Source organism: Gekko japonicus, unplaced genomic scaffold (genome assembly GCF_001447785.1).
Source record: "Gekko japonicus isolate JY-2015 unplaced genomic scaffold, Gekko_japonicus_V1.1 scaffold3209, whole genome shotgun sequence".
In the NCBI taxonomy this organism is placed as follows: domain Eukaryota; kingdom Metazoa; phylum Chordata; class Lepidosauria; order Squamata; family Gekkonidae; genus Gekko; species Gekko japonicus.
In genome coordinates, this window is record NW_015172643.1 from 79,539 (window position 1) to 105,501 (window position 25,963).

General features: G+C 42.6%; 1 protein-coding gene across 4 annotated transcripts in view; it reads right to left on the minus strand.

Annotated features, from left to right (window-relative positions):
- Window positions 1-25,963, minus strand: part of PLA2G4C (phospholipase A2 group IVC) — a 78,046-nt gene continuing 52,083 nt past the window's right edge. For 2 of the 4 annotated variants that reach the window (XM_015421714.1, XM_015421718.1), the window contains 16 exons: window positions 19,618-19,758; window positions 18,564-18,617; window positions 17,993-18,052; window positions 13,650-13,769; window positions 11,058-11,183; window positions 9,255-9,293; window positions 8,294-8,341; window positions 8,108-8,158; window positions 7,945-7,980; window positions 7,778-7,813; window positions 7,605-7,652; window positions 5,901-5,987; window positions 4,351-4,461; window positions 3,312-3,466; window positions 1,427-1,595; window positions 1-647 (listed from right to left, as the gene is read on the minus strand). In XM_015421714.1, coding sequence (XP_015277200.1) covers window positions 487-647; window positions 1,427-1,595; window positions 3,312-3,466; window positions 4,351-4,461; window positions 5,901-5,987; window positions 7,605-7,652; window positions 7,778-7,813; window positions 7,945-7,980; window positions 8,108-8,158; window positions 8,294-8,341; window positions 9,255-9,293; window positions 11,058-11,183; window positions 13,650-13,769; window positions 17,993-18,052; window positions 18,564-18,617; window positions 19,618-19,758 — 1,442 coding nt within the window. In that variant the 3' untranslated portion in view covers window positions 1-486. Of the gene's footprint in view, window positions 648-1,426; window positions 1,596-3,311; window positions 3,467-4,350; window positions 4,462-5,900; window positions 5,988-7,604; window positions 7,653-7,777; window positions 7,814-7,944; window positions 7,981-8,107; window positions 8,159-8,293; window positions 8,342-9,254; window positions 9,294-11,057; window positions 11,184-13,649; window positions 13,770-17,992; window positions 18,053-18,563; window positions 18,618-19,617; window positions 19,759-22,276; window positions 22,386-23,918; window positions 24,118-25,258; window positions 25,397-25,963 lie in introns of those variants that run through there. The other 2 variants (XM_015421716.1, XM_015421715.1) reach the window with 2 other exon arrangements.

Genomic DNA, 25,963 nt, shown 5'->3' on the forward strand with positions numbered 1-25,963 from the left:
TTTTTCCTCTCACTGGAGGGCTTTGGAAAAGCTGCTGTGAAGCCCAGCAAGACATGCAAGCAACATTTTGACAGTATATATTGAAAAAGACAGATGGTTTATCTGACTAAAACTACAGTGTATGAAGTCAATGAAATGGAGTGGAACTGAGGGCCAAGTGACACTGTGCTCCATTGTGTGTATTTTACATATAGCATGGCATAGGAGTGTCCATGTGAGAATTCATAAACCGGATGGTCAAAGATATGGCCTGCAACAATTTCCAGTGTTTACAGTGACATATTGTTTTCCAAGCTCTTTGATTATTAAACTTCCTTTTGACTATGATTGTCCAATGCATGCTGAACACTGAACCACACAGATGATGATTGGCAGTATGCTCTGGTTTAAAAAATAACACAAAAGAAAGCCAATCGACCCCGCCCCCCTGGCCACCATATTGTACAAACCAGCCTTTAAGCAATGGTTAAATTGGAGGCTATTTGCTTAAGCATATTGTGAACCCATAGTACGCTTGATCTCCTCCAAAATCTTTTGCCGTACGTTGATGACATTTTTCTTGGCTGCAACGATGAGCTTTTCGGTTTCTTCACGGGTGTAGTTCCTCTTGAAGGTGGAAAATTGGTCACTGTATTCCTTAATTTTTCCTGAGAAAGAGAATGTAAAGTAATCTGGGATTACTGGGGATTTCTCATGTTCAGCTCTCCTTAATGCATATTCCCTTGGAAGTTAATCTGAGATGCATTCCACACAGTGATGCAAAATGGTGCCCCCACTCTGGAAGTGGCAGCAAGTGGGGTGGAGATGGGTGGGGAGCCAGCAGCACCCCCTACCCCTATGCTGCTCACTGTGGCCCTAGCCCCTCTGTAGTATTGGTACAGAATCAGTAAGGGGATGGTAATATCCCGTGAGGCCTCCATAGCCTGGCAAGTGGCAACCCCCTATTCCCCTATTCCCCTCTTCAGAGCTGTTGCACAGTGCTCAAAGCACCTGGATTCAGCTGTAAAAAGAGCAATAAGCACATTAAAGGGCTGGATACCAGAAGGAAAAGTAAAGCTTAGCTCTGCCATTTTGAAGGTGTGGTATACTGGTACTATTGCTTTAAGGATAAATCCCAGAAAGAAGAGGCTGAGATCTTGTGACCATAACTGGAGGAGGAATTAGAGTTACTTAGGCCTAGTTGCAGCCTGTTTTGTTAGCTGACTGTTGTGTTCCAATAAACACAGTTCTTGTATCCAGTACTTGTCTTCACTACTGATCTTTCCCCTCCCTAAAGATATAACGGAAGGCGGAGTTTAGCACCATTCCTTCCATCCTTTTACACGGAGACTCAGCCCACAATCAGAGGTTTCACATGGAGCCCACAATCACTCCACCAAATCTGTTCAATCCAAAATGCCCCATATTAACCCTCTTCACAAGTTACCTGGGCAGTTGACTTTGTTGAATAGTGGGAAATGCATGACAGTTAGGCCATTGTCACCTCTGAAGATGTAGCAGTCTCTTGGATTCTCTGTGTCATTCAGCTCTTTTTCATCGATCCTGGGAAATGGGATTTTCTGTGTTTTACAGTAGTCAACGGTTTTTTTGAGGGTCTGAACAAACCAAAAAGGAAGGAGACACTCTCAGTTTCATGAGGAAACTACCAAATTCACATATTCGTGAATTAAGCTGCTTCTTATGCTGCACTTAGAGACTCTTCCTATAACACTGAAATAGCAGGAGATAGACGATGGCTCCATCGCCCTGCTGCTTAAGGAATGTCAGAAGCTCAAGGTTATCTAGGAGGACATCACACATACTATCAGTCCCATGTATTGAATTAGAGTGTAGAAGATCTGTGCTGAAAACTGTTCCTCTGGGATCAGATATTTCTGATACATACAGATTAGTGCAGAAAAGAGCATGCTGTGGTACCTACCACTAATGCAAAGTCAGAAAGGGACCTTACAGAACAACACTGCACTGCCTCATGTCCCTCTCCCACAATATTAAAACTTTTGCAAATGGATTGTAAATGCCTATGGTCATATACAATAACCTTATTCTACTCTACAGCATTAAAATTCAGGGATGGCTAATGAAGTTGATGGACAATAAGCTCAGGAGGAACAAAAAGGAAATTCTTCTTTACTCAATGAATAATTAAATTATAGAATTCACTGCCCGAGCACTGATGGCTTTAGCTAGGGATCAGAAACATTCATGGTCCATCAGTGGCTACTAGCCATGGTGACTAAAAGAAGCCTTCATATTCCAAGGCAGTAGGACTCTGAATACTAGTCCTTGGATGCAACATCAGGGGGAGACCTCAGCCTCTATGCTTGTTGTTGGACCTCTAGAGGAACTGGTTGGCCACTATGTGAGACAGGATACTGGACTTGATGGACCATGGGTATGATCCGGCAGAGTTCTTCTAAATTACTGAGCCCATTTCGCGGGGAGGGCGGGGTAAAAATCTCAATAAATAAAAAATAAATAAAATACTATTCCACCATAAAACATGAAGGGCTGTGACAAGGAAGTAAATTGTTGTGGGGTTTTTTTTGTAATGACTCCTGGAACAATGAGATCACAAGCAGAATCACACCCTTCTATTTCCATTGAAGTCAATGGGTTTAGAAGGGTAGAGTTCTGCTTACTATCACTCTGCAAGGGGGTGGGATTCAGCCACTGGTGAAAAAAGGAGGAATGGTCCCCTCTGACCACCCCAAAAGTCTATACTAGGGATTGTGGGACCTCCCATGGACAAAAAGTAATGTGGGATGTGGTCTGCACAATGAGGAGAATTGGGCAAGATTAAGAGAAGAAGCAGGTACCATACAGAGTTGTATAAGCCTAAAGAGGTTAGTCCCTGTTCCTAAGGTTGCAATCATCAAACACTGAGAAAAGAGACAATGAGGAAATGGAGAAAGAATAACCATAATTCTGGCATTATAGGCCTATATGGGATATAGGTTTCTTTGGGGTTTTGATACTATCTCTGTGATTCTTTCTGTTCCATTCTTTTTTTTTATTGCTGGTGTTTCCAATGTGTTCATTTCTTTGACCTAAGCTATGTAGACAAATGTATACAATCTTCAGTACTTACACTTCATTTACAAGCAGTTGAAATAGAAATCAGCAAGAAAAGAGGTACATTTAAAGGAATAATTCAGCATGCAGGAACAGAAACTGGTATGAAAATATGCACTGCTTCGATGCGTGCATAGGAGAAGCAAAATCCAAACAAAGCCTGGGGGAGTTGAACCAGCAGGGGTACAGTGTTTAATAGCATCCTTGGTGCCTACCCTTTCATCAACTTGGCTTACCTCAAAAGGATCCCCAGAGCTGAAGTCAAAAGAGAGGATCAGCTTGACATTCCTCTCGGGGTGCAAAATAAGTGGGTAAGCAGTGTTTATGGCCAAACCAGCATCAATCAGACTGAGGACCGGCTCCTCTGTCAAGGCAGGAGCATTAACATCAGCTAACAATATTAAGGGAAACAAAGTTTCAGGATAAAAATCACATGAACCTACTGTGTTTCAATATCTCTCCCCCCCCCCTCAATTCTATGGAAGAGGCTCCCTGTGGAGATAACATTTTTAGAAAGTGCTTTAAGGCCATGCTGTTTTGGAGGGACACTGAGTGAGTTTTTATAACCAATGGAATTTTCTGTGAAATATCTTTGAAAAAAAATTGGGAGGGGCTATGGGACAGCCGTAGGGCATCTGCTTGGCATACAGAAAGCCCCTGGTTCAATCCCCGCCATTGCCAGTTAAAGGAACTAGCAGTAGGCCTTGTGAAAGATTTCTGTCTCCCTGGAAAGCCACTGCCAGTTCAAGTAGACAATACTGACCTTGATGAACCAAGGATCTGATTCAGTATAAGTCCGCGTCATGATTTGCTCAATGATTGTGGTTTTAATAGGACAAATTGTAGAAGAAGAAGAAAAGAGATTGGATTTATACCCTGCCCTTCACTACCCAAAGGAGTCTCAGAGGAGCTTACTTTCCCTTCCCCTCCCCACAACAGATACCATGTGAGGTAGGTGGGGCAGAGAGCGCTCCCCTGAGAACTGTCCTTGAGAAAAGAGTTCTGAAAGAACTTATGACTGACCCAAGGTCACACCAGCAGCTGCGTGTGGAGTAGTGGGGAAATCAAACCCAGTTCTCCCAGATTAGAGTCCTTGCTCTTAACCACTACATGAAACTGGCTGCTTTGAACCACAAAGGGAAAGGTAGGATATCATTGTCTTAATAAATACAATGACACCAAGAAATAAAATCCCCATAGCATATCAAACATCCACCTTCAGTTCAGGAATACAATAGCCACTGAAGTATCAACACAGATGCAATGTAAGCTCACAGCATTTATACAGGAAGTTGTTGATGGTCCCCCATGTCCATGTCAAAAGGCAGGAATAAGTCTTTCTCACCACGTTGACAAAACGTAGGACGCGGTAGCCAACGTTGGCCGCTAAAAATGAGAAAGGAGAAATCCACAAATCAACAATTGAAATCTACAGCCCAAAACTGGGTTTCAGCCTCTGAAAGATAACACTTTGCATCTTCAGTATCGGCCCCGGTCACACTAGGGGAAATAGGCACAGCCAAAGCGCGGCTTTTTTGAGCCGCACCAAAAGAGAAGCGCGGTGGCGGGATCAGACAGATCCCCCCAGCCGCCGTGCAGTTCCTCCCAGGCACGATCAGATGCCAGGGGGAATCCACAGACTGCAGAGTGATGTGAGCCCACTGCGCATATGTGCGCATGTGCAGTTCGGCAGGACCTCGCATGCTGCGGGAGAGACGGGCACGCCGGCAATCACACATCCGCCCCTGCAGCGTATTTTTCGGTAAGTACTAGTGTTTTGTAGGGTTTTTTCTGATCCGCATCTTCGGCCGGAAGAGACAGATTGGGGACGGGTGCGTCCCGCTTCCCAGGTGTTGTGGTGTGATCACGCCCGCTTGATGCACCCCTGATCCGTCCCTCTTGCAGATCAAAGCCGCCCATGTGACCAGGGCCATCATAAACTTAAACAAGCATTTTGAGAAGTTTTTTTTTTCTCATGTGGATGGTCTTTTTGGTCTGCAGTGGAAGAGCTAGATTTAAGTCCAGTAGCACCTTAAGGACCAACAAAGTTTCCAGGGTATAAGCTTTTGAGAGTCAAAACTCCATCAGAATTAAGGTTGTCTGTTTGTGCTTTTTAATGCCACCCTTCCACCAAGCAGTTCAGGGAAGTATTCTTGGCTCTTCCCCCATTTTATCTCCATGGCAGCCCTGTGAAATTGTGACTAGCTCATGTTTACCTCATGAGCTTCATAACACAATGAGGATTTGCATTCACCTTCTCATTTAATTTGTGGCAATAAAAGCTGGCCTGTTTTGCAGTTCTGAACTTGTTGTTGTTGTTCAGTCGCACAGTCTGAACGAGATCCCCATAAGTCAACAAAAAGCATACTTGATTTAAATTGAGGAAATTCTGTTTTGTTTTGTTTTCCTGCGGGGTTGTTATTAGTTTGCCTTTGGTTGTTGTTGTTTTGTACCATGGAACTGTATCTTGAAAAGCTGACTCCTGTCCTTCTAAGGACATAGAAAGTCTGTGAGGACTCCCTGCAGTTATTTCTGCTCCTTTCCAGGGCCAGTTGCTCTGAATATAAAAACTACCATTTCATTTTCCCCCCATCATCCAGCCCTGAAGTCCCTGACTGTTTGTGTATTCTGCATCTATTGCAGAAATACTAAGAAGGAAGGATACTGGGCAGCAGAGAACCATAGACCAAGAGAACAAGCCCAAAATAACAACTCCAGCAGCCATCTTGTTATAGCCAACTCATTTTAAGGCTGCCATTCTGCATACACTTAACATTGCATAATCCCACTGAAGGTATTACAGTAGTGCCCTATAGTAATCTAACCTTCTGTTGGCTGTTCCGATGGAGGTTTTCCCCTTGGGTTCAGTTGATCAGCTTCTTTGTTTCCAGAAGAGGCTGCTTGGCTGCCATCTGCATTGGGAAACAAACAATGTGAACAGGACAGAATTCCCATTTCAACCAGCAGCAGTGTACTAGCACCTCCGCCAATGAAGACACAAGGGGAAAAAATGTGTGAGTTAAACTAAGTTTTGTTAATCAAACAAGTGATCTGCATCATCAAACTATTTCCTTCACTTTCAAAGAATGGGCTACAAAAAAGGTAGCCCACTATCAGCATTCTGGGCAATGCCACGCTGGCTCCTAACGTGGCCAGCACTACAACCTCTTTTGTTTGTCCTAACTTGCATATTAAATGTGCCAAGAGATACTTATCCTCTTCCCTCAGTGGCCACTCCAGCAGCTGACTTGGTTAGTGCTGCTAAGCATTAAGGGTATTCCTTCCCTTAGCAACACCACTGCCCCAGCAGGTGATGAACTGTTTTAGGAATATCTTTTCATCTGTAGATGTTTTAAAGTACTTGTTAATTAGCCCACCTGTTATCAAAATCCACCTTATTCCTGCCTTCCCTAGTTATGTTCTCACCAGTCAAAGGACCAAGCCTAATTATAATGCTTCACTCTAAGATCAGGTGAAAAAAAGATCCTCAGTTCTTGTTTGGACCCTAATGGTGACCATTAATCCTAATCAGATCTAAAAATGAATTATTAGGTTGGATGAATAGTACATGGCAATTGCTTGTATAAGGGAGGCAACAGCTTGCTTATGGCTGCGGTCACACGCAACATTCATTGGCTGGCATCCATCTTGCTTGCCAATAATACTTCATGACATACTTAGGGGACAGCAGGCATCCCTAGTTCCATTCGAGCCATGAATCAACTACCAGCCAAAATGAAGCAGAAATGGCAAGAGATTATTTCAGAAAATTGCATCTATGTTTCCCAGAGATATATGCCAGGATTAAAACAGTCATATTAAAAAGTCAGAGTATTTTGAAGGGTGGATATAAAGTTCAGTAATTTATTATTATGACTGTGCATAGTATTTTTGTGGGTCTTTTTTGTGCATCAGCCAACCAGCAGACGTCTGAATTACAATATGATCATCCCCAATTTACAGATGGGGACCTAAAAGAGAATGTGACTTGCCCAAAGGCACAAGAACCCAAGATTTGACTGTATAAGGGAGGCAACAGCTTGCTTATGAGTAGCTCAGTTGAATCTTCCCATTGGCTGGCATCCATCTTGCTTGCCAATAATACTTCATGACATACTTAGGGGACAGCAGGCATCCCTAGTTCCATTCGAGCCATGAATCAACTACCAGCCAAAATGAAGCAGAAATGGCAAGAGATTATTTCAGAAAATTGCATCTATGTTTCCCAGAGATATATGCCAGGATTAAAACAGTCATATTAAAAAGTCAGAGTATTTTGAAGGGTGGATATAAAGTTCAGTAATTTATTATTATGACTGTGCATAGTATTTTTGTGGGTCTTTTTTGTGCATCAGCCAACCAGCAGACGTCTGAATTACAATATGATCATCCCCAATTTACAGATGGGGACCTAAAAGAGAATGTGACTTGCCCAAAGGCACAAGAACCCAAGATAACCAAACCCAAACCCATATCCACCAAACAGGTGGAAAGGCATTGTGAAGGCAATATTAAATTCAGTAACTTACTTTTAATTGCTTCCTTTGGTTTGTCTGCAACCTTGTCCACTGTTTTACCTTAAAGGAAAAAAAAATAAACTGAGAAAATGGACTAGAATACAGGGTACCCAAATCCAAGTCCAGTTCTCTATCCACCAAAGAAATTAAAAGTCAATATGAACATATTAATTTCAGTAACTTACCTTTTATTACTTCCATTGGTTTGTCCACTACTTTATCTTAAAGGGGAAAAAAAATAAGAAACCGAAAAGGGGGATTGGAATATAAGACTCTTAGACCCAAGTCCAATTCTCTATCTACCCCACAAAAATAAAAAGTCAATATGAGCATGTTAATTTCAGTAACTTACCTTTCATTACTTCCATTGGTTTTTTCAGTAGTTTATCTTAAATTTAAAAAAGAGAGACTGAGAAGAGGAACTAGAATACAAGACCCCTAAATCCTAGCCAGGTCCCTCAAATCCACCAAAGAAATGGAAATTTGATAGGAACATGTTAGTCTTAGCAACTTACCTTTAATTGTTTCCATAGGTTTGTTCACAACCGTGTCCACAACTCTGTTATCTTAGAGTAAAAAAAATGAATATGAAAATGAGAAGAGGAACTACAAGCCAGGACACTGAGATCCAAATATAATTCTCTATCAACCAAAAACATTGGAGTACAGTATAAAGGGCAATATTAATTCCAGCAATTTACCTTTAATTACTTCCATAGGTTTCTCCACAATCTTGTCCACTACTTTCTCTTAAAGAAAAATAAAATAAAATAAATTGAGAATAGGGACTTGACTTGGGGACACCCAGATCCAAGTCTAGTCTTCTGGTCTGAGGCCAGTTTTATGTGGTTTTTGTGTTCCTGGACTAGTTTTAATGGTTTGCTTGGGTTTTTTTTATTATTGATTAGTTAAAATTGTAAGCCATCTGGAGTAGGAGTCAGGAGAGGTAGCATAAAAATCTCCTAAATAAATAAATAAATAATGCACCATATACATAAAATTATATTTATTGTTTATTTATTTAATTTCTACCCCACCGTGGCAGGCTCAGGGCGGCTTACATGGAATAATAAACAGCTAAAAATATATAGATAAAATGATAAACAGCATGTAAATATAAAAACCATTACAAAGGGCTAGTGCTAGATCAGGGGTGTTGAACACATTTGTTATGAGGCCCGGATCTGACATAAATGAGTCCTTGTTGGGCTGGTGTCATAAAATGTAATACCAGGTAGTGGAGATATAAACTTTATAAAGGACACAAACACAAAGGGTTTGTTTAACATAAAATCATGCTTAAAACATTAGCACTCTTGCAATATTTTGTTTATTTAACAGTGTCTGATAACTGACACCTCTTGCTCTGAATTATTGCATCAAAATGTCTGTACTGTTGCAATACTGAGTATGCTGTTCAGGTGTGTCTCTGTAAGCTGCAAACCTATGATGATGCAGCAGCAGCAGAACTGGAAGAAGAAGCAGAAGACTGCCAGTTCCACTGTGGGCCTGACAGAAGCTCTCCGGGGGCCTGATCCAGACCCTGGGCCTCATGTTTGACACCCCTGTGCTAGATGGTCCATATATGATGGCAGACATAAGCAGCATCCGACAAAATGAACAACCAAAATATGCTCGTCATACGAATGTTGATGAATTTACCTTTAATGACTTTCAAGGGCTTGCCCAGCATCTTTTCCACTATTTTGATTTCATAAAGGGGGGGAAAAGAATATGAGACACATAAAACATTGAAAACAATATTCATATTTCATTTTTCAGGACTGTTTTATCAGTAAAAGGAAAAGAACATAATCGTTTGGTGCCACTCTTGGTTGTTTTAACTTAGAAGGAGGACCCTACTGGATCATACCCCCGAAGGTTTCAGATGAGAACACTGCTGTCAAGCCATATGAACTTAGTAGACACAAAACAAGTTGCCAGTCAGAGCAACTGAGAAACTCTTGAACCCTTGGGAATTTCATTTTGGGACTTTGAAGATACACACATACAAGTAGCTTTGGAGTAGACTGCAGTTATGCTATTCATAGTTATACCTATATATTGCTTTTCTTTAAGGTCATAAATGTGCAATTTGGCACAGAATTTCTACACAGTAAGGGTACCATAAAAATTCTACACATTAAGAGTACCATGGTGGAAGCAGAGCCTGTGGAAACCAGAAAAAGTCAGAGTGCATGAGAAGTTCTGTATGGATTTTCTGTTATTCATGTTTTGGTGGTATGTGAGACAATACTAGTTCTGGGCACTGTATGATTTGAGAATGTGCCTTTAAAAAGGTAAAGGTTCCCTTGCTCGAAAGCCAGTCGAATCCGACTCTAGGGTTGCGGTGCTCATCTCTGTTTCAAAGCCGAAGAGCCAGCGCTGTCCAAAGACGTTTCCGTGGTCATGTGGCCAGCATGACTAAACACCAAGGCACACGGAACGCTATTACCTTCCCACAGAAGTGGTACCTATTTATCTACTTGCAATGTCTTGCTTTCGAACTGCTAGGTTGGCAGGAGCTGGAACTAGAGATGGGAGCTCACTCCATCATGCGGCACCCGGGTCTCGAACTGCTGAACTACTGACCTTCCACAGCCTGCAGTTCAGTGTCTTAACCACTTGAGTCACTGCAGCTCCTAGAATGTGCCTTAGAACTTACCTAATGCTCCCTCTCTGCATATTACAGAAGGTAGGAGATCTATTTTTCAGAGAAGTATGCTTGCTATTTCTAATCTTTTTTTAAGGAATCACTATAAACTTCTAAAGAAATCCAGGTTCTCTGCAAAACACTTTGAAAACCACTTCATGATTCATAGCAAGAAGCCCATGGAAGCCCATGTGACTTTCTCCTCTCCTCTCCTCAATCAGCTTCTCAAGACAGTTTGATGTTGATGGCTTTGGGGATGGGGTGATTCTATCTGGGTGGATGACGTTCACTAGTTTGCCCGAGGCAGCCTACATGCAAAACCTAGGGCCAAAACAAGGTCAGCCACCTTGTGATTGCTTGAGAGGAAAGAATTTTGTGAGTGTTCTGGAAGCCCTTTAGGGCAAATGCATGGTATGTTCTATTGTTTTCAAATATGCTGGGATCAGTCTTCATGGAGGATTTGCTGCCCAGCACCAGGTGGAGGAGGCAAAGGAGGCAGGTAATGGCAGAGCGGGATGGGTGGCTGTTGACAGATGAATGGGAAAGAAGGTTGCCATCTCCCCCACAAATGTCACTTGATTTTCCTAGTAGTACAGCCATTCATGGCTCCACTGATACTTGGAGAAGAAAAAAAAATGTAAGGAAGAAAAATGGAGGAAACATTACCCCTTGGACATACATAAGGAAAGACTAAAGAAAGAAGGTTAACTGGCTTAGATAACATTAGCAAATATGGGTACCACCAAGACAACTTGGAGATGTTAGAGAAGAGCTGCTTCTAGAAGGAAATATAGGGACAGTAGGCTACTTGCCTCCAAAATCTGATTCCAAAGCTTTGCCCAGTCCGATACAGTCATTCTTTCTTTTCGTTGCATCTGAAGAAGGCCAGGTCTTACGCATCTTTCGGACCATTTCATAGCTTTTGGTGGTCTTGGGGGCTTTATAAAAGATAAATAGATGCAATGGATTAAGGCAAGACTAAAAAACAAAGACAGAAAAGTTAAAAGAAAGGAAAGAAGATGAATTTTCAGGTTTTGTCTACACATAGACACATAGGCAAGTCCTAGCCAAGATGGTATCTCTGGTGAGTAGCGTCCCCTTCCATTTGTTCTACCTTCTGAATATCTTATTTCTTTATCACATTTGAAACTCATTTCATTACTTTGGTAGAGAATTTGCATGCATGATTGTACCTATCAGAAAAGGTGAAACATCTATAAATCTGTATTTATTATCTATCAATCAATCAATCAATCAATCAATAAACCTTTAATGGCATATAGTATTTATTATCTGTCTCTTTGTCTCTCTGTCTCTCTCTTCTCTGTGCATGGAAGCTTTTACTGTTATACTGATCCCCCCTCCCAAATGAAGACATGAGACAACCAAACTTGGGTTAAACTAGTTGATTTAAATGGCTGATCTGCTTCCTCAGATATAACCTTACTTTATCATCTGGGTGCAAATTGGCAGCTTGCAGCTACCCATATTCGAGCAAATCTACTCTGGCTCCAAGCTTAGCCAGCACTATCTGCCAGCTTCATTTATCCCTGCCTGTACTGTGCTGAGAGATGCCAATCTTTATCCGCTTCCCCCAAATGCTGTGCAAACACCAAAGGGTTTTGTTGATGCAGCTCAGCACCAAGGGGCACCCCCTTCACAATCCACTACATCAGCTTACAATTCCAAGACTAAAAAAACACACAATGCAATAAAACATGATGGAATTGCCTACACAAGGAAATGTCTGCAAATTACTCCATTTAAACCCATCCTAAATAAAATGGAGCCACAGTGCCCCTTAGTAACTTCTGTCAATCAATCAATATTTATTATGATCCAAGATCAGAAGCCGATCAGAATCATCAACAGACATATACATTAAATATATGTCATGAATATAAAGGTATACTAAACATAAAATTCAAATATATATATATATATTCCAAATGTTCTTGTAAAACTGACAGTATAAGAAAACATGCTCAATTGTTTCTACTATACCAGAATAATATGGACAGAGACATTTCTCATACAGGATACGAGCATATCTCCCATCAAGGAGGGCAGATGGAAGGACATTTAGTCGGTCAAGGGTAAAAACTCTACGATGTTGGGGGAGTTCCAGCGCATGAAGATGGAACAAAGTTTTGGTTGTAATTCCCCACTTCTGGAACAAAATGGGCTTGAGATCTGTCCAACTGGAGAGAAATGTCTCATAGTTTCTGTTTAATTATTGCTGATAATTTGGAGAGATCTAGGAGTTGGAGTTCGTCTTCTATTATTCCCAGCCACCTTGATCAAAAACTGTCAATGAGGATTAAAGAAATAACAACTTTAAAGATAGTGCCCCACCACAATCTCCAGGAGCCCATTTCACAAGGGATGAATCACTATAAAGAAAAACGGATTCTAGTGGATACCAAACAGGCCATCTTAGTGGGGGAACAACTATATATGATCAGTTCTTTTAATGGGAGGCCAATGTCAGAATAGGTTATATATTAAAAATTTGAAAAATTATGGGAAAGATTCTAATTTTGGAAGAACAGGGATGAGAAACATAAGTCAAATGTAAATGTGCATAACATGAAAGTACATGGCGGGCACCCGCGGTGCGGGGGGAGTTCTTCTCCGGCGCTGACCGAGCAGAGGTCCATCAGTGGCTGCCACAAGGTATAGATAGGGACTCTGGGGCAAGTGATGCTCTGTCTTCTTGGTGCTTGGGGGGGGTCAACAGTGGGAGGGCTTCTAATGTCCTGGCCCCACAGGTGGACCTCCTGATGGCACCTGGTATTTCTGGCCACTGTGTGACAGAGTGTTGAACTGGATGGGCCTTTGGCCTGATCCAACATTGGCGTCTCTTATGTTCTTACATAATAATATGTGGGATACATAACATTTGGGAAACTTTCAAAAGGAATAAGCTTTGGCTTAGCGGTACAGCCCCTCCTTTACATGTAGAAGGTGGCATCTCCTGAAAGCTTCACTATCAACAGGATAGACCTTTCTCTACCAGAAAGCTACAAGAGCCACTGAGAATCAGAGTAGACAATACAGAGCTCAATTGACCAATGGGATGAGTCAACATGTTATTGAGCATGCTGATTAACCACAACTGACCTCCTATCCTGTAATCCTTGATGATGTGCTGACTGTTTTGAAACAAAGGAGACTAACTACCGTATTAGCAGGATTTGAAGAGATGACTCATACCAAAAGAGGAGTTGTATAGAAGAAGCTCTATGATGAGTTGTCTACTGCTCCACTATTGATGCAACAACATCAATAGTGCCATTTGGATGCAGCCTCGATGTCCAGTAATACATTTATATTAGAGGATTCTTTTCTCCATCACAACCCCTTCCCAAAGCTCGGAAAACTTGTGCCAAAAGTCCACTTACTGTTCAGGAGTTTTTCCAGCTTGTCAAAAAGTGCATCCACTTCTTTGCCATCTACTACACGCAAATGTAGTTCCACGACACACTGATAGGCTTGATAGAATGTGCTAACAACCTGAAAATCTTAGAAGTGAAAAACAGCAGGAAACAGGATTACAAATACTTGTCTGCTTTCAGCTTATCCTTATTAACAATTGTAAAATAATAATTCTGTCAACAATACACTGATATCAATGTATCAGTTCTAATCAGCTCTAAAAAGCCAGGGATCAGCATACCTTCAGGACCACCACATCTCCCACAAAGTGTTACGCTTGAGCATTCAGTTGTCTTCAACCAGAGCAAGGGCCTTTTTAGCCCTGGCTCCAGCCTGGTGGAACACTCTTCTGGGAGAGATCAGGGCCCTGTGGGATCTGGTACAATCCCACAGAGCCTGCAAAACAGAGTTGTTCTGTTATGCGTATGGTTGAGAGCACTGATGGACTCCTTGTTGATAGATTCCATCTAGCTGTGGCCTCCCCCTCCCTCTCCTTTCTCCCCACCTCTGCTTTCCCTCCATATCAGACATGTATATTGCTCCTCTATGTGAGTTTTATGCCATCTTGGATTTTATAGTAGTTGTTTTTACTGATTTTATTGTATTTATTGAAATTGATTAATCATTTATTTGTAATGTTCAGAAGGTTTTAGAACGTATATTCCCAATTGTTATTACCCGCTCTAGAGGGCAGTGCTCATCACTGTTTCCAAGCCGAAGAGCCAGTGCTAATCAAATATATTGAATGAATGAATGAATGAATGAATGAATGAATGAATGAATGAATGAATGAATGATCTCATCAATCACCAATCCACCAAATTTGAGGAAAGCCATACAAATATATAATGGCTAGATCCCAAGTTTCTGTTCTGCTATGGAGCTTTCCTGTGTTGCACAGAGGTCCAATCTGCATTCGTCTTTCCCACCATTGTGCCAACGATCTCACATCATCTCACAAATTTCTGTCTGCATTTCATGCTGCATCCCCTCTCCTATTGTTTCATCTCAGCATCAGCTGTCTGCATCATTTTATTGGCATTTAGTGGTGACTCTGAGGTCACTACAGTGTTTCACAACCTTATCTGGATTTTGTTTTAAGGTACTACAATTGCTCCTCCCCACCCTCGACCCACTGTGAGCAAAAAGAAGAAAACTGGAGCTGAATCCCCTCCCATCTTTTTTATTTATTTATTTATATTTTATTAGATTTATATACCACCCTCCCCAAACGGGCTCAGAGATATGCAAATTGGCACAATATTGGATTTATATACCACCCTCCCCAAACGGGCTCAGAGATATGCAAATTGGCACAAAGGAAACAAGTTAGCTGAAAATCCATTTGTCTGTGTTTAAAGCAAGAAATTGCAAGTAGATAAATAGGTACCACTTCAGTGGGAAGGTAACAGCATTCCATGCGCCTTGGTGTCATGCCGGACACATGACCATGGAAAGGTCTTCAGACAGTGCTGGTTCTTCGGCTTTGAAACAGAGATGAGCACCGCAACCCTAGAGTCGGATTTGACTGGCTTTCGAGCAAGGGAACCTTTACCTTAAAAGCAGCCAGGGAATATTTTTCTGTGATCATATTTTTTTGAGGGGGTGGTTGGAAGCACGCCCACCCCACAACCATTTGTTATTTCCTGGAGCAGTCCCCAACATGCCCTGCCTGGCAACCGCCAGGTGTTTCGTGTTTTTTACCCAGCTCATTCCATCTTTCCTCCCGCCTGCCCGCCTCCCCCTCTGCCAGGTCACCCCCCTTTACTTTCTGCAGGGGGGCTGCAGGTGCTATTCCCTCCCCGCAGTGCAGCACAGTGCAGTGCCCTGCTGGTGCCCCTGGGAGACTTCTCCCCCCCACACGCACTCTCCCTAAACAATTTGCACCCTGATGCAGATGGAGGAGAGCTTTATGCTGAGCCAAATGGGAAGCCACGCAGCAGCATGGAACAGCTTTACATAGCAGATGCTCCTTGCAAGGGAGGAAAGCACCACCTTTCACCTTGGGAAAGGAGCTGTGTCTCAGTGATAAGCATCTGTCTGGCATGCAGACAATCCCACGTTCAGTTCCCAGCATCTCCAGTTAAAAGGATCAAGTAGTAGGTGATGAGAAAGACCTTTGCCTGAGATCCTAGTCAGTTGCTGTAAGACTGAGTGGACAGTATTGATTTTAATGAAAAAGAAGAAGAGATTGGATTTATACCACGCCCTTCACTACCCAAAGGTGTCTCAGAGCGGCTTACAAACTCCTTTCCCTTCCCCTCCCCACAACAGCCACCCTGTGAGGTAGGTGGGTCTGAGAGAGCTCAGACAGAAACTGCTCTTTTTCAAGAACAGCTCTTATCAGAACCATGGCTTGCCCAAGGTCATCCAGCCAGGTGCAAGTGGAGGAGCGGGGAATCAAACCCGGTTCTCCCAGATTAGAGTCCGCGCACTTAACCACTACACCAAACTGGCTCTCTTAGAATCCAACCTCAGGTGTCCTCCAATAATATTAAAGGGAATGTCTTTTTTAAAAAAGTCAGATTGAATTCTAGCCCCTCTTACATTCATTTAAGGTAAAGTAAAGGTCTCCCTTGCTTGAAAGCCAGTCAGATCTGACTCTAGAGGGCAGTGCTCATCACTGTTTCCAAGCCGAAGAGCCAGTGCTTGCCAAAGACTTTTCCATGGTCGTGCGGCCAACATGGCTAAATGCCGAGGTGCACGAAATGCTGTTACCTTCCCTTCGAAGTGGTACCTATTTATCTACTTGCAATTTCTTGCTTTCAAACTGCTAGATTGGCAGGAGCTGGGGCCAGAGACAGAAGCTCAGTCCGCCACACGGCACTCACATTTCAAACTGCCGAGCTACCAACCTTCCAGTCTGCAGGTCAGTGTCTTTACCTCTGAGTCACCACGGCCCTATGTTCATTAACGCATTGATCATTTTTCAAAGACTACAGGAGATGAATGTTCATATCTACCTTCACTTATAATATACCCTGTATATTAAATCCTTCCTGCACTCAGGGCAGGTAAAAGACAGACCCTTTTGGAATGGGACAGCAGTGGCAATTGCCCCAAGCCTCACACAGGGTGGGAACCTCACAATGACACCGCTAATATTCATGTAAATAAATTCCAGTGCTGAAATCAAGACTTGTCATAATCATACATTACCCTATGCTCTCATACCAGAATTTGCTCCACAGAAAGTAAGGGGGGGAAACCTATTACTTTTACAACAACTTGATGATAATTTGCTATTGGGTGTAAATATATATTTTAACTTTGTTTGGGATTATTTTTGTTTTCAAGCTGTACCACTTCAAAATATTGTTATATTAAATTCTGGTGCTATAATATAAATGGTTTTGAAGAGATTATATGCCTATTGAGGGTTTTTGGGTTTTTTTTTTACAGTTGAGGGGAAATTAGCTTAATAAAGGCTACAGTGAGAAAAGGATTGAATGACAGCCAAGTTTTTCCACCTGATCTTGCACAATTCCCCACTTTCCTCCAGATCCCATCCCACATGGTTTTTGTGCATGCAATTCTGGTGATTCCCAATACAGCATTTTTTTGGGGTAGTCCATGGAGACTCTTTTTCACCCTCAGAAAAATGGGTTGGATCCAACGTATAACCTTGACATGGGAAAAGGTAAAGCTATGGAAACTTAGGTATAGCTATTCCCAGCATAACAAAAAAAAAATGTTGTGCTTGGAGAGTAATAGTCCTTTTTAACATAATCTGAATCCAAGATGAGATGTAATGAACTCAGTTCTCAGAGATATATGTAAGCTCTAGACCACTGGTCTCTATAGCTATTCCCAGCATAACAAAAAAAATTGTTGTGCCTGAAGAGTAATAGTCCTTTTAAACATAATCTGAAATCCAAGATGAGATGTAATGAACTCAGTTCTCAGAGATATATGTAAGCTCTAGACCACTGGTCTAGATGCAAAGCTTCTCTTCCTGTAACAACAGTGCCTTCATCTGATGCAAGAAGACTTCCACTGATATAGGTGGCCTCCCACCTGTGGAACACATGACTTCCACTGGATGAAGGCTTCTAGCCCCAGAGGAAGGCACCATCATTAGTCAAATAAAACTGATAAGTCTAAGCAGTTATTTGCAAATGATTCATTTGTACAGATTGGTCAAGGGTCGTTTCTAGGATGTATTAGAGAAAGAAGAGCAAGTTGACCATGGCGCTAGCATGAAGGAAAATTCCCAAGTAAGAGTTTATGGACATGACAAAGGTGTCATAGAGGAGAGGGAATAAATCAGGATGAGACAGGGAAGATATTAAAGGTCTTAATGACTTGCCCCAAGTTTCTTCATCTCCAGTTCTTGATCTGTCCTGGTTTGGAAATAAACCTAAGGAATCTGGAAAGAGAAATACATACATTCACATGCATGGGGACTTGTGTTTCCTATATGGCAACAACAAGATTACAAGAAATATGGTGCCAGTCAACATACTGTTTAAACAAGGTGTCAAATTCTCTCTTCGGGCTTTCCCCAAAATGTGTCTCAATTATCACAGTCCCTTTTATTACCAAGCAGCTTAATTGTCCAGTGTGCTGTACACACATCATGCCAGCAGTGCATTCAACAGCCTTACAATACTAGGCAGCATTATTATCACGGAAGCCATTTTGTAGCCTCTTGCTTATCGCTAATCAATATGTTTAAAGCTGTAAGAAAGGAACTCAGGATTTTTCAGCTCAGTGCTCAGTATCTTAACCACTACAGTACCCTGGCCTCCACAGCAATCAAGGGTTCACATTCCCAAACCTTCACACCTCTGGTAAAGCAGATGGTGCAATCAACTTGCTGCTAATCTGTTTTAAGGAATGAGATGCCTAGAAAATCAGTTGCCACAGAAAATCAGTACCTTTTATAGACTCATAAATTTCTCTCTCACTGCCAAGGGCGCTTCCCCATAAACCTGTGAACAAAGAAGAAATGGCATCGAAGGGTCAAAGGTAATTTGTTTTGACACATACTTAGCATGCCTGAGATAGACTGAGTTAAAGCTGGTTGGATCCAACCTGTCAGCTGTCATTATAACGAACTTAGACCTAGGTGTGACTGAGCGAACTCAGTTTTGTCCTTGAAATGGCATTCAGTGTCTAAAGTGGGGAAATTAAAATCTATCTAGTGCTTTAGACAGGGAGTTTATGTTACATCTGAGCCCCATAACTGAACCTGATATGCTTGGCTGCAATGTGTGGATTATGGATATAGGGTTGGATCCAGCCAGCACAAGGCTGGTTCCAAGTTCTGAGGGGCCCTGGGCAAAGAGTACCGGGATCCCCATCCACTTCTCTGACCACCATCAGGACCCCTGCTCACATCTCTTTCCTATCCACTCTCAAAAGTCACCTGCACACCATTTCCTCAACACCACTGAGTGGTGTGTGCAGATGGGAGGACCACTGCTGTGGCCATCAGGAGCACTGCTTGTATCACCTCTGCACTGTTCTGTGGCAGCAGCCAGGAAGCCAGGAACACAGGAGGTGGAGCATTTGCAAGTAAGCATCTGGGTGGCAGAGATGACTGGAGATGGGGGGGGGTCAGTGGCAGTGGGCCCTGCCAGAAGCCCTGGACCCTGGCAGATGTCCAACCTCCAGTCAGCCCTGAGCCAGTATTTTCATTAAAACTTGTCAGATTCTCCTCCTTATGACAGTCCCACCCTACTGATCACCAGTAGAGCCTTTTCGGTTGTCAAAAAGGACCTCCTCCCTCCCTTTTCACCAGCAGAAAGTTCAGTTGGATCCGAGCCAAATGTTACTTTTGCATTCATTACTCCGCACAAGCAGATGCTTTCCACACACATATAGGCTGATCATGCCAACACAGACTCTGGTTATCTTGTCGAAACCTGCATGGGGGGTTGGCATGCTCAGAGTGCCAGCCTATCCAGAAACAAGTTGCAAATGACATACCCTGCAGATAGCACATGTTTTTCTGTGGTTTCTCTTCTTTAAGTTGACGATTTTCAAAAACACTCCCAAAGTATCTGAGGTCTACATATGCTCCTAGACCAGGAACTCCAACTTCATGTGGGGTAAATTCAAACCAGGTGCCTGGAGAAATGAAAGAACGAAGTGCTAATGAGAACTGTACAAGCAAACAACAATGAGCAAAGTGGAGTACAGATAAAACTGCCACCCAGTTCCACCTGAAACAGAATCCAAAGCGAATTTGAAGAGTCATAAGTGGGTGAAATGTCTGTAGTGAATTTGAGGGTGGTAGGACGTTTTCTGGGAGGGCAGGAGGCATGGTATAGCCTGAATCTGTCAGATCTCAGAAGCTAACCAGGGTCAATACTTGGAAGGGAGAGTATCAAGGAAGGCTCTATAGAGAAAGGCAATGGCAAACCATCTCTGCTTCTCACTTGCCTTGAAAGCCCCTTGTTGGGGCCACTATAAATCAACTGCAACTTGATGACACTTTACTCACACAGTACATTTTCCATAAAACTATAGATAAGTGTTGAAAGTATGCTTTTGCACACCCCTAATTGCTCAAATATCATCATAATTGCAATTGTCTTCAAGTCTTCAGCATAGATAAGGCCCAGCTACCAATTACCCATGATGCCATTCATCTTTTCTGGAAAAATGGTTTTATTTCACAGCTTCTTGGTATGGCAAACCAGACAAATTAAACATGATAAAGCCACAATGTTATTCACTTTGCGTGACAATCGGACAGAAGCAGTTACAGAGTCTAAGAAAGGTCTACTCGAACCACGGCACCTGTCATTGTGGTTTCTTGGTACCTATTTGGATCACTGACAAAATATCCCTTCCCCAAAGCAAACAGCTAGTCCAGGCTTTCCTCTACCTCACTGGAGCAGAAAGTGATCCAGAACAGCCCTTGACCTTTGTGTCTCCAAGGGGTACCCACTCAAAAACAGCTGCCTTAACTGTAGGAGGATGCTTGGATTGCCATGCCAAACATTTCAAAAGTGCCCTCCGTGGCAGCCCTTTTGTGGTAGTACTGTCACCCGCTCCCTGCTCTCTACATTCCTAAAACACCCACATGCTCAATGAAACTGGGGACTGCAGGAAGAATCACTTATACAAACAAAGGTAAAACCTCAACAGGCCGGGATGTTTGTCTCATTCTCTTTAGTAAATCTAATGCAGTTTGAAGGCAGCAGGAGGAGGAGGTCAGTCAGATGTCAGCAGCAATGAATTCAGAGTCTCAACTTTCTGAAGAAGCATGTGAAGCTGATGCTAGCTCAGGTCTTCCAGAAACAGACTAGCAATGCCCACAAAAATCACAAATAATGGACTCATGAGATGAATGTTTGCCCTAACATGGATAGTGCAAGCTAGCCTCATTTCATCATTTCTGGAAAGCTAAGCAGGGTCAGCCCTGGTCAGTAAGGGAAACCACTAAGGATTTCCAGGTTCATGACGCAGAGGCAGGCAATGGGATCATCTGTGCAGCTGTGGATCATCCTTCATTGGGCCAGGCAGCAGAGGCAGGTTGGAATAAAGTGAGAACTTTGTTACTTGAATGTCTTACTGAGAAACTATTCTTCCTTCCATTTTTCTATCTGAAATTGAGTTGTGTTTTGTTACTGGTGGTGTGAGTTACAAAGAAAACCCCATTCTCACCTGCAGGTAATTATGGAAGACTCATGAAGTTCCTTGGGCCATACACTGCCATCTGCCCACCAAGCAGTAATGTGAGGGTTTGCATTCAGAATATTGCAAGCTGGTACAGAATGCCAGAAACAAATTATCTCTTCTATCACTTATAGAGGATGCTCATATAATTAGCAGATCAAATACAATTCAAGCAGAAAGAGGAATAGCCATCACAATTCCTGTTAGCTTTTGGTGGCTGGGCAGGTAATGATAGAGTGAAAAAAGAAGGTTTTACCAGTGTAATTTGGGTTTGTTATTAAATTGTAATAACTTGCCCTCAAACTCTTTGAATACAGCATATAATAAATTCACTAACTTTTTTCATAACTGGGTTCTATTTATTCAGCATTTGTTAGCTAAAACCCTTGAGGCTGCGATCATACGCACAATTAGACCCAACATAGGTGCAAATGCCATGTGGATTTAAAGGGCGCGATCAGACAACAATAACTGGGAAGAGCACCGCAGCCATCGGCAACCCATTCTGCTCCGCCGCAGAAGCGGAGTTAAAAGACACCAGGGAAAATCTGCTAGTAAACAGGTTGTGATGGGCCACAGAGGGACTTTCCTGTATCTGATCGCTCCAGCAAGCTCTCATGGTGTCAAGATGGTTTGATCAGGCCATCCCGACTCCATGCCATTGTTTTTTCCCCCTTCACAGTATGCACATCATCACAAACTCCATAGGGAGCTCCCAGTGTGGAGGTGCGGTTCATCAATTCCTCATTTAAGCACAACCTACAGTTGCGTCTGATCACACACTGATGGACTGCACCTGCAGCTTCGAAGGGAGGTGTGATTGTGCAGCTGCAGGTCAAATTCTTCCAGAGGAAATAGCCTCGCTTCCCTCCCCTCGTTTTATTTGGTGCATGTGACCGCACCCTAACGGTCTGTCTGTCTTTCCTTCTTTCCTGGACAGTCTCTCTAGATATGAAATTACCTTCATATTGCTTATGGTAAGTGTTTTTGTCCACAGCTGCGTAGATAGGATAGGGAACTCGCCCTCTCTCTGCAGGCACTTTATGTGAAGAAAGTTCAGTCTCATCCAACTGAAAAAGAATGGATTAAGTTAATTTAATTGACTAAACTGTGTTTTTCAACCAACTCTTAGTTCTCTTTTTATGGGCGGAGGTTCTTAGCCCAGGCTCTGAAGGGATATGTTAGCTCATTGATGGCTAACTGGCAAATCAGGCCAACTGGCCCTCCACTGGGTTCCAACAGGCCCCTGGCTACCATTGCCTTTTATTTTGTTGTCTACATTCCCCACCTTTCTCTTGGCTAGGACCGTAAAACTGCAGGTGGGGCCTAGAGATCCCCCGCAACTGCAGCTGATCTGCAGACTACAGAGATGAGTTCCTATAAAGAAAATAGCTGCTTTGGAGGATGGATTTTATGGCATTATATCCTGCCGAGGTCCCTTCCCCCCCAAACTCCACCCTCCCCAGGCTCCACCCCCAAATCTCTAAGAATTTCCCAATCCAGAGTTGGCAACCCTATTCTAGACATACTCAGGACCCAAAATAGGAATAATACACAAATAATAGAAATAATGCAATAATAATAATATATTATAATTAACAAAACATGTAATTAAAATAAAATTAAAATAAATTATAAAAGCAGATTAACTGGAATCTGTTCAAGCTATCCCATAAGCAACTGTGAAATGTTCTGTTGCTTGTTGGAAGGTGCCATAAGGGTAAGTGCCTATCGCTACCCTTTTTGGAAACAGTTCCTAGCAATAGAATAGGACTGGGCCAAAAGACATAACAGATCACATGCTTGAGAGTCAGGGTACTGCTAAGGAGACCCTGCTATGAGAAGTACCATTGTCACACAGGTTTATAGCATATATCAATGAAGGTACAGTAAAAAGTGTGTAGTGCTTTAGTTAAATTTATATAAATATATAGCCAAGAAGTCATTTGGGAGATTGGGGTAGAACCTCAGGAAGATATTATTGTTTGTTTGCTTTTTATGGATGCCAGTTTCCTGCTGGAAATGACATCACACTGCTCTAGGAATCACTTCCAGGTTTTTGCCAGAGGGGATGCAACACCATCACACTGACAGCACCCTCCCATGTCCCTCCCTCTGCTAGGCTTGCCATTCCCCTGTGTGGGGCAGGGGTTTGCCCACTTTTAGGGCCCCGAATCCACCGGCCTGAATCTGGCCGGTGGGGGAGCCCCACCCCCAAAGTGCCGCATTCGGGCCAAGGTGCCCAGTGCAATGACATCACCCGGAGGTGATGTCATCGTTGCAGGAGGACACTCTATTATTCAAGGAAAAACTCTATGGCTTTTCTTTGAAGGATAGAGGCCCTGCTCACAATGTGCTCTGTGCAATGATGTCACTTCTGGGTGACATCATCGTGCCGGGCATGTTGGCCTGAACACAGCACAAGAAGGACACCCCCCACACACACCGGCAACCCTACCCTACACAGAATCCCACTGGCTGCCAGCAGCTGGCTGGCAACCTTGCTATTTTTAGTAGGTATGGAAACCTTGACTTTCTTTCCATTCTTCAAGAGATTTTTTACCCCACTGAGTTTGGGGCTCAGCTTTATTCTCCCTGCTCACCTCAGTTAGCAACTGATGTACAATTAAATAGGACCAAAAATCAGTCAGAGAGTAGTTTTCTTCATCTGCAGCATCAGCTACGGCTCCTGTTCCCTCCTTCACATTCCACTTGTCTTGGGAAAGCTTTTCAATTTGACGTTTTTCCAAGGACTCTATTTTTTGTGGCCAGTCATCATACTTGTAGATGGTTGACATACACCTTTTAGTGAAACCAAACAAATGTGCTTAAAATTATAGGCTTTGGTTATACATATGATTATTCATTATTGATATGAGTCTGCAAGTTGGGACACTTGTACTGAGCTTCATCAAATGGCCTTCTGAGCACAGAGGACAGCCTCAGCTTTTGTGTCTGTTGGGTTTCTGCCCTGCTACTATGAGCTGAGTCAACTGAAGGACTGCCAAAGCATATTCGGTTTGCATGACAGTGGCCAGTGGCCAAAACCTGAGCTGTGCTGATTTCACTGTGTCACTGGTATTCAGATGACCATGGCAACAGAGGGAAAGCTCCATGTGGGCTAATGAAAAAAGACAGCTGGCACAGTCTCAATGGATCATGGAATTAAGCCTCAGTTCAGAGAAATCTGTTCATTAGATGAAAAGAGATAGATCTGGTGAAGTTGGGCTTATATGGTCTATAAAGTGAAAGTGGTGTTTGTCACAGAGTTGAAATTATTTAATACTTCCTTTTTAGCCCACTGTTCCTTCGAGGAGGTCAATGAGGCATACATCATTCTTGCATCCTCAAATTTACCCTCACAACAAGTTTGTGAAGTAGGTTAGGCTGAAAAGAGGGATCGGCCCAAGATCACCCAGCAAGCTTCCATGGCCAAATGAAGATTTGTACCTGGGGCTCCCATAGCCTAGTCCCCCAGCCCTCTAACCACTACACTATGTTGGAATTGGAAGGATGTTACCAATTTAAGCCCCTGAATAACTAGAAAAGGTGTGCTGTTCTAATGAATGAATGAACATCCTTGTTATTTCCTTCAAAAGAATAGATTCCTATCACCCTTCTCCAAAGTGGTTTTGGCAAATGGACATTTAAAAACAGACTATACTCAGTGCATCATATTTGTATGTCATTTTGTTCAATTCTCTCTGCAGAGGCATATCTCAGGGTCTGAGTCAACAGCTACTCAACTCACAGCTTTTCAGCCAACTTTCAGTGGCCATTAGTGCAATGGAGAAACAAGTGGACCTGACTTTTAAGTGGAGATTCCATGTTCAGGGGTAATAGCTAAAAATGGAATGCTGAGTGAGATGGTCTAATCTAGTTGTAGAAATGATTCTATGTTCTTGGTAAATGCTCTTTCTCACCTCCAGCATTCTATACTTACCAGGTAGAACCTGACACTCCAGCTAGATATGTAATACAGTCCAATATATTGTTCTTCTTTAACTCCACCAGTGTCCCATAAAGGGCAATCATGGCCCGTAGAGCTCCCCCTGATGCCAGGACAGCAATATTGGGCATTTTGTTCTGATGGAAAGAAAAATGACTTATGAAGGAATCGCTGTCCTACCTGTTAACCCAAAGTTCTCTTTCATTTTAATACATATGGCAAATGCCTAGCAATTTTGGGTCAAGAAAAAGCACACCATTCTACAATGCTCAACCACAATGTGTTTCAGCTAGAAATGGAAATGATTAAAGCAGTAAAATCATATTTGCAGCCAATTTATACATGTGGATTCTGCTTTGATCATACACAAACAGTTGCTCATACAAGTGATGTACCATTGCACACAGTCCACTGCCTAAGGGTTAATGCCTAGCAATTTTGGGTCAAGAAAAAGCACACCATTCTACAATGCTCAACCACAATGTGTTTCAGCTAGAAATGGAAATGATTAAAGCAGTAAAATCATATTTGCAGCCAATTTATAGATGTGGATTCTGCTTTGATCATACACAAACAATTGCTCATACAAGTGATGTACCATTGCACACAGTCCACTGCCTAAGGGTTATGCTTAAGGAAGATCCAGTAGCTACTTCAGCTAGCTTTTCTATTGGTGGGGGGAAAATGGCAAATAGAGTC